This window comes from Monodelphis domestica, chromosome X (genome assembly GCF_027887165.1).
Source record: "Monodelphis domestica isolate mMonDom1 chromosome X, mMonDom1.pri, whole genome shotgun sequence".
In the NCBI taxonomy this organism is placed as follows: domain Eukaryota; kingdom Metazoa; phylum Chordata; class Mammalia; order Didelphimorphia; family Didelphidae; genus Monodelphis; species Monodelphis domestica.
In genome coordinates, this window is record NC_077235.1 from 38,761,583 (window position 1) to 38,770,437 (window position 8,855).

General features: G+C 47.2%; 1 protein-coding gene across 1 annotated transcript; it reads left to right on the plus strand.

The window, feature by feature from the left end:
* Nucleotides 1–1,984: 1,984 nt before the first annotated feature.
* On the plus strand, nucleotides 1,985–3,538 carry LOC130456179 (nucleolar protein 58-like). The gene is made up of 2 exons (XM_056809799.1): nucleotides 1,985–2,312; nucleotides 2,988–3,538. Exon 2 carries the CDS (start codon nucleotides 3,019–3,021, stop codon nucleotides 3,514–3,516), a length of 498 nt encoding a protein of 165 aa, XP_056665777.1. The 5' UTR covers nucleotides 1,985–2,312; nucleotides 2,988–3,018; the 3' UTR covers nucleotides 3,517–3,538.
* Nucleotides 3,539–8,855: the final 5,317 nt, after the last annotated feature.

The following is an 8,855-nucleotide window of genomic DNA, read 5'->3' on the forward strand; positions in this document are numbered from 1 at the left end:
TACCAAATGCTTTAATCCCCAACTGACCCAGGGCTCTCTTTTCCCATTAGATAACAGATTTTGGCCATGGGGTGGGTTGGATGAGCCAGAAAGCTGGAGACAAGGGATAGGTAGGCATAGGAAAAAGAGAAGCCAGGTGAGTAGGAGGTGAAGATGGTATTGTCTTTTTGCATGCCATAACTGTAGGCCTGGAAGAAGAGCAAAAAACTGGAGAGAGAATAGAACAGGCTCTGCCTCTCCCACCCAAAAGGGCAGAATGAAGCTAATGCTTCTAATCAATAAGGCAAATCAGTTTCCATTGGCTTCAAGAATAAAAAGGAGGATTAAATTAAATCTTTGAGGCATCCCCAAAAGTAACTTAATAAGAATAAAGAATAAATTTTGCCACAGAATACCAAGTCATTCACTTGATTTATTGCCCAAAGTGGGCCTAGGCTGTTTTGGCTTCAAGTGATTACTTTTTTTTTCCTTTTTGTGATTGTTTCTTTAAAATGTTAACAGCCCTATGTTGTTGGTTTGGGGAGGGGGAAGGAACCTCACATACTGTTAAACTTTTGTCAACCAGTCCCTATGAGGACTATTTGATTTTCACACAGTAACTTGGCTAAAATTCCAAACCCCCAAGTCTAAAATCCCTTTATATGTGCCCTGAGGCTTTATGGGATTTAGCCTGGTACCCATGGTCCAGTTTCCAGCCCTAGTTATTTATTCAAAACCACAAATCTGGGCTAGCAGTTTTATGTTGTTTTTTCATTTCTTTTCCCCAGTGCCAAGAAGATTGGTTAAGGCAACAAAATCCAAATCAAGAATTCTGTACCATAAAGCCTTTCCTATGTAGCATCTGTTACAAGGCCTTGAGGGCCTTGAAATTGTAGGTGTTCCTGTCTAAGTTAAATCTATCTATAAGCTAGCTTTGAGAAATTATTTAAACTATTCTCAATAAACTGAATAAAGAGACAGAGAGAAGACAGTGACAGAGAGAGAGATACTGAGGAGGGATGGAGGGTGGAGAGAGGGAGAGAGAAGAAGAAGAAGAAGTAGAAGAAGTAGAAGAAGAAGAAGAAGAAGAAGAAGAAGAAGAAGAAGAAGAAGAAGAAGAAGAAGAAGAAGAAGAAGAAGAAAGAGAAAGAGAGAGAGAGAGAGAATGTCACAGGGATTTCCTTATTGGTTTATATTAGTACTGTAGATAGGAAATGCCAAAAGATCATGCTTTATTTTCCTGGCACTTCATGAACATATTACTGGGGCTAACACTTTCTCTACTCCACTGCACTGCCTCCTAATAGAAACAACCTAGGTAGATAAGGCACTCCGGTTTCTTGTGAGGGCTAAAATGCTAATTTGGGTCACACACTGGTTAGAGTTTTGTAGCAAGTCAATTCCATCAGTTTGTTGGGACCTTTGACCCAATACATCTCTCAAGTTCCTACCTATCAGGAGAAGCTTGGAGGGGGACCCAGGGGCTGCTGGAGCAACTGAGGAATGAATTGGCAAGGCTTTATTTATATTGTTCTATTCAATGAGCTCATTGAGACCTAGCCATTGCCTGCCAGAATGTCTCTCAGGTCATATTGGGGGCTTCTGGCTTTCAGCTAAGCTGTCTCCTGTTTGGGGGTTGCTCAGATTGGTTCTTGGCCAATGTGACAACCTGCTTAAATAAAGATGACCTCTAACAGATCTGTGACCCTACTGAATGATTTGCCAATTTGGGATGAACATATCATGACAGCAGAGGAAAAGAAAGGTTTTACCCTAAAAATATGTTAGAGTCTGATGTTGGTATGTTTTTATATTATGTTCAATGTATTGTCTTCAATAAATTATCATTAGAATTTCCAAGAAGAGATCTCAGGTCTGACTATATTGCATCCTAACAACAAAAATAAACAACAGATGATCTCACAAAACAAGAAAGTCCATTTCTAAAGCCATCCCCATAACTACTCCTAAAAGCAATTACAGATGGCTAGCTGATTTTTCTGTTATATCAGCCCTTTGTGAAGTCATTGGTTGTCAGGCAACTGCCCAGAATGTTTACTAGTGAGGCAGTTCTATATATCTGACTTGTATGAGTCGGAAGCTGAAGTCTAGGTGGGACGATCACAAACCAAACTGTGGGCAGTGAATAGCCTAAGAGCCCACATTTCCTGTCCAACCAAATGGAGCCAGATCCATGGGAAATATCAGCTGTCTCATGTCTAGTGTTCCTGGCATACTGCTTATTCCAGATGCTCTGGGCCAAACTCAACATCTTACGACTATGTGTTGCTGTAATCCGGATTCATCTGACCTCCATATTTTTTACTGTTATGGTAGGTTTGGGGCATAGAAGATTACAGGCAGGTAGGGGGTTGATCTGTGTATTGTCCCAGAAGCTCCCAGTGGAGCAATTGGTTCCCATACACCAGGCTGTGCAGGAGACCCTATGTAGTAGAGGGACCTTATCTATTCTCTGGAATCTTTTGTTTGCTGATGAACTCAGCTTGGGTGGAGGGGGGGTGGTACCTAGCAATTCCTTGGGTCAACTGAGGAATGAGTTGCCCAAGACTTTAAATCAAGCAGTTCAGTGGACTCATTATGGTTTAGTCATAGCCAGCCAGAATGTCAAACAGGTCATCTTGAGGGCTGTCATCTTTCAGGTGACGTCTACCCTATGTGGGGGCTATTCAGAGAGGCTCTGCACAATCACCTCTCACAGATTATAAATGGTAAGGACCCATGATAAACACTAAAGACCCATGAAAGTTGGACAGGTTGGGCTTCTGGGAGTACCAATGTAGAGGAGTACAGCTATCAAGGAAACCAAAAGTAAGTGCTTCATTCATATCTTAAGTGAAGCTGGACCTGGTGGCGATAGTGTAGAATGCTCCAACCTAGCCAACTTTCATGGGTACTCCTCTATTTGACATGTCCCGTGTTCATACACTAGCATGGGGGTAGGGGCCTGCCATAAAAATCTGGACTCCAGGTTTACCTCCCAATACTAGGTTCCGAGACAGCAAGAAGGCAGAGAAGGAAATGAAGAAGAGAAAGAAAAAGGAGAAGAAGAAGAAGAATCAGAAGAAGGAGAAGAAGATGAAGATGAAGATGAAGATGAAGATGAAGGAGGAGGAGGAGGAGAAGGAGGAGAAGAAGAAGAAGGAGGAGGAGAAGGAGGAGGAGGAGGAGAGGGAGGAGGAGGAGAAGGAGGAGAAAAAGAAAAAGGAGGAAAAAGAAAAGGAAGAGAAGGTCGAAGGGAAGGAAGTCAAGGAGGAGGAGAGGGGAAAAGAGAAGGTAAAGAAAGAAGCAGAGAAGGAAGAAGAGGAGGAGAGGAAGAAGGAGAAGGTAGAAGAGGCAAAAGAGGAGGCAAAAGAGAAAGAGGAAATGAAGGAGAAGATGGAGCTGAAAGAGGCAGAGAGGAAGGAGATGAAAACCCCATTGGTCACCACAGCAGAAACTGGCAGAACAAATGAAAAGCTTCTGGGAATTCATTGCCTTTTGTCTATCTGTAGCCAAGCTTCTATGGATGGACAATAAAATGAAGGGGTAGTGAAATGTCTGCTTAGGCCCAGTGGATTTTTTCCCTGGGGGGGGGCGGGGGGGCGGGTTTACTATTTCTTAGATTAAGGGAATTTTAGGCTATTCCCAACACATACACACACACACACACACACACACACACACACACACACACACACACACACACACACACACACACACACACACACACACCCCTGCAGAAATCTGGTCATCTTTCCCAGTGAAAGCCCTTTTTTAAAGAAATACTGAATAAGAGGTGTCAGTTCTGAGGGACAAGATCAGTGTCTGTGGTATGTTGGCTTGCTGGGTGGGCAGTCAGGTGATCAAGCACCTAGTAATGGCCTACTTTGTACCAGATGATGGGCTAAGTGCTGGGGCTACCACAGGAGGCAGAAACAGTCCCTGCCTGCAAACTTCCTTTCAAATGTAATTGGTAACTACAATGCCTGACCTTGTCCTGGGCCCCACATGGGCCTAAGACAAGGGGCAAGGCAACAAGAAAAGACACTTTCTTAGCAAGCATCTATATTTTATAATTTGAGATGAGAAAGAAAAGGGACCCAAATTATAGAGAAAAGTGGTATCCCTGTAAAGGCATGACTTGACATGCCAGCTTCTTTCCCTGGCCTTGCCTGCTGGCCTACTTTCTGTAGCAGAATCTGATTCGTGAAGGCCTTGGAAAGGGCTCAGTGGGCCAGTCACAGCCAGGGACTGCTAATGAGTCTGCCTCTACTTCCTTTACTATTATTCCTCTCTCTCTGGAGCACTGAATTCCCACCTGTCACATACAGCTCACAAGTGTCTGAGACAAGGTTTGAATTCAGGCCTTCCTGACTTCAAATATCATGTTCTATCCACTGTATGTGAGGAAAAAGGCTGGGAGTCCAGAGACAGCTGCGAGTCTCAACCTGAAACTCAGAGCCCCAAATCTATGTGGGGATCCAAACAAATGAAATGAGCTCGGATCTAACAAATCCAGGCACTTGGTGAAAATCTGAGTTTAGAGAATGCAGATGGGCTCTCTTTGAATAATGAGGCTTTGAAAACACAAAGGCTCAACAGTAACTGGTTCGTGATGAAACCTGATCAATGATACTATTCTGGGAAATGAGAAGGATAAAGGACATCTGTGATTACAGCCGCCTCATATCACTTACAGGGGCTCGAGTGATTATCAATTTCAAGAAAAGAAAATGCCATGTCTGTCAAAACATGGGAGGGGAGTGACACATAGTCATCTGCTATTTCCCCAAAGAACAAATGCAACAAGTGCATATTTGGCAGCCAGAGGAGCCCTGTGGATAAGGGGGGAATGGGAGGTGAGCTATTTTAAGCAGGGGGCCGACCTCCTAGGAAGGGTCCAAAAGGGGTTCCTGCTCTGGGGAGGGGTTTGGGCTGCATGGCAGCAAAGGTACCTTTGGACTCTTGACAAAAGTCTAAGGGATGACAATGGCCGATTGGTTGAGACCACTTTATTCCTCATAAATCATACATCCTTTGAAGCAAAGATTAGTGAGCAGAATGCAACCTGGCCTTGTTGAGAAGGAACAGACAGAAATGGGTGCCCATCCTGCCTTAGCTTGAAGATCTCCAATAATGGTGCCCCCCACATACCTTCTCATACAGTCCCTCAACAGATCTTAGCAAGCTGCCTCCATTTTGTACTTGTGAAGGGAATTCTCACACACAACTATAAGCCTGAACACTTATGGCTGACACACGATGCAGGCCAACCAAGTGGTGGGCATATCCGACGAACTGGGAACAGATGGCAGAGTTTCATCTACCCCCTTCTTCAGGGGCCCACTTCTTCAACATGCTTGACCAGTAGGACCATTCTCCCAAACAGACACGAACTGGTTTTGTTTCTGTGTGATTCAGAAATGAAACTGAGAAAAAATCAGATTAAAAAACTAAAAGGAAAGAAAGAAGCCAAAGAAGCCAGGAGGACCTCAGCAGCTGAAGGAGAGAGAGGGAGCGAGAGATTGACAGGGAGAAAGGGAGACAGAGACAGAAAGAGAGAGACACAGAGGCAGAGAGAGAGAAAAGGAGGGAGAGAGATGTGGGGGGAGGGAGGGAGGGAGAGGAAGAAGGAGAGAGAGGGAGATGGAGAAGAAGAGAGAGGGAGAGAGAGAGGGAGGGAGAGAGAGAGGGAGAGAGAGGGAGATGGAGAAGAAGAGAGAGGGAGAGAGAGAGGGAGGGAGAGAGAGAGAGAGAGAGAGAGAGAGAGAGAGAGAGAGAGAGAGAGAGAGAGAGAGAGAGAGAAAGAGGGAGAGGGAGAGAGGGAAGGGGAAAGGGGAAAGGGGTGGGGGAAGGAGGAAGAGAAAGAAAGAGATAGGGAAGGAGAGAGGGAGGGAGAGAGAGAGACAGAGAGACAGAGAGACAGAGAGAGAGCGAGCCAGTTGCACTTCCAAATGTTAATTTTTAAAACTTGCTCCCAAAGGCTTTATCCCTAATTAGGATACCTTTGCTTCTGCCCATTCATAGGCTTTGCCTCTTTCAATTGTGTCCATACTGGATGAGAGAGCGCTCTCCTCTGTCCTCAGCGGCACTGAACAGAACCACGTGACTGCGTAAGGGCCTCCAATCCTCGCCCTATACTAGTCTGGGTGGGAAGTTTTCTGAGCTTCGCCTAGCCCCCTGCTCCACCAAAGGGGCTTCTGGAGCTGCTAGCACCACAGCCATCACTCTCATCAGTGCTGTTCACCACAGAGAGAGGGAGAGGGAGATGGGGCCCCGAGGCAAATGCAGGGACCCCAGGGGGCTGGGAGTGACTTGGCTTTACCTGCGGCGCTGTCTGTGCGTGTTCGGGGTGTCTGCCTTGTGTGGAACCTCTCCTAATGGCATTTCCATCAGGTTCGGGGGCACTGCGAGCAGTGCAGGCAGCGCAGCCCGCATTAGCTACTTCTGATCCTCACCAGCCCAGCTAGCACTTAGAAGGGCTTTAAGGCTTGTTAAGCCCTTTCCTATTCCTATCTCTCTCCGTCCGCCATGCCACCCTACTGCAAGGTAGGTGCTCTCCGGATCTCCGTTCTCCAGAGGAGGAAGCTGAAACAGGCTCTGGGGGTGGCCCATGGCTTAGGCCGCACCTACAGGAGGACAGCCAGAGATCTCTCCTCCGGCCAAGGATCGCAGAGGGCAGACGCTGCACACACCCCATTTGTAGGGGGGGATGAGGGCCAGAACACACAACCAGACACCCCCACACATACACAAGCAACACACACCACACACACACTTAACAACCCCCCACATACACACACCCTACCCACCCCAGACACACATCCATACACCCCACACACATACCCTCCACACCATACCCCTATACCGCAACACAGAACACACAAATACACACCATACACCACACACACACCACACATACTCCCCACACAACATACTCCCATAGATACAACACACACCCCACAATGCATCACACATACCCACACACACATCTCCCATACCACACATGCCCCACATATGCACACCACATATACCACACACCCCTCCCACACATACACCACATGTACCACACACACAGAACACCCCCCCACATATGCACACACACACACACCCCACAGGTACTACACATACACCCCCATATAGAACACACAAACAACTCATACACCCCTCACACATCTGCTACACACCCCAAACATACCACACACCCCACATACCCCCTATATACCCCCATATACCCAACACATACACCCACACACAAATCACACACATGCACCACACATACCCCAAACATCACACACACACACACACACACACACACACACACCCTATACACCCAACATGCACCACATACCCTACACCTACCACACAATGCACCACACCCACCACACTCCCCACACACCCACCAAAGGTATCACCCCTACCCCCAGATCACTCACACACACACACACACACACACCCCACTTCACACACACCCCTCCCACACACATACCACAAGTACCCCCCACATCCTACCACACACACACACACAACACACAATACACACCATATACACACCTCCCATGCACGCCACATATACCCACGCACACCACACACACTCCTCCCACATATACCTCAACACACACTACACATGAACCCTTCCCACACACACCCCACCCCACACATGCACCACATGCCCCAGACCCCAGACAAATATACCATACACACCCCATGCACCACCCACACACAGAACACAAACAACACACATAGCCCCCACACCCCTACAACACATACTTTTCCCTCACATATTCCAACATACACCAAGCATGAACCCCTCCCACACAAACCACATCCCCCCCACACCACACACGCACCACTGACACACCACATATACCCCATAGACACCATACACTCACCCCACAGTCAGCCCACACATCACACACAAACCACACATACACACACACACTTACACACCTCATACACACTCACACACCACAGGTACCATACACAAATCACACACCACAGACACCACACATACCCCCCACACTCCCCACAGGCACCACACACACCCCCCACACACATACAAATAACACACACCACATCCCCTACACATACCACACATACACCCACACACACCCAACACCCCCCACAAACCTTGCCAACACATACACAAACACCCCACAGGCACCCCCACCCCACACACTATATTCACACACATAAGCACCACACATACCACACACACAGAACACATAAACAACACACACCCCTACCACACATACCCCAACATACACCACAGATGAATCTACACACACCTCCCATATGCATAGTCCCCATACACTACACACTCCAGAAACATACCACACACCCCACATACACCACTGGCACACCACCTTTACCCCACAGACATCATACATTCATCCCATGGACATTCCATACATATCACATACATCCCACACACAACCCCTCCCACACACCCACCACAGGTCACACACACACACACACACACACACACACACACACACACCCATGTACCACACATACCCCACAATGCACCCAATACCCCCACACACCCCTCTGATACCCCCACACCTTACATGCACCACTGATACCCCACACCCACAAACCAAACACCCTCCAACACCACATACACACATGCCATAGGTATCCCTCTACCCCTCCCCCCACTCACACCATACCCTACACGCACACACCTCACATAAACCACACACACCACAAACATACTACACATACCCCATACACATACCCTACCCATACCCCCATACCCCACCTCCCCTTGTTTGTGCACATTACACAAATACTACACATACCACACATACACAACACTCATTCATTCATGCATTCATTCTCTCTGTCTCAGATGCTATCTGTTTTTCTGTCTG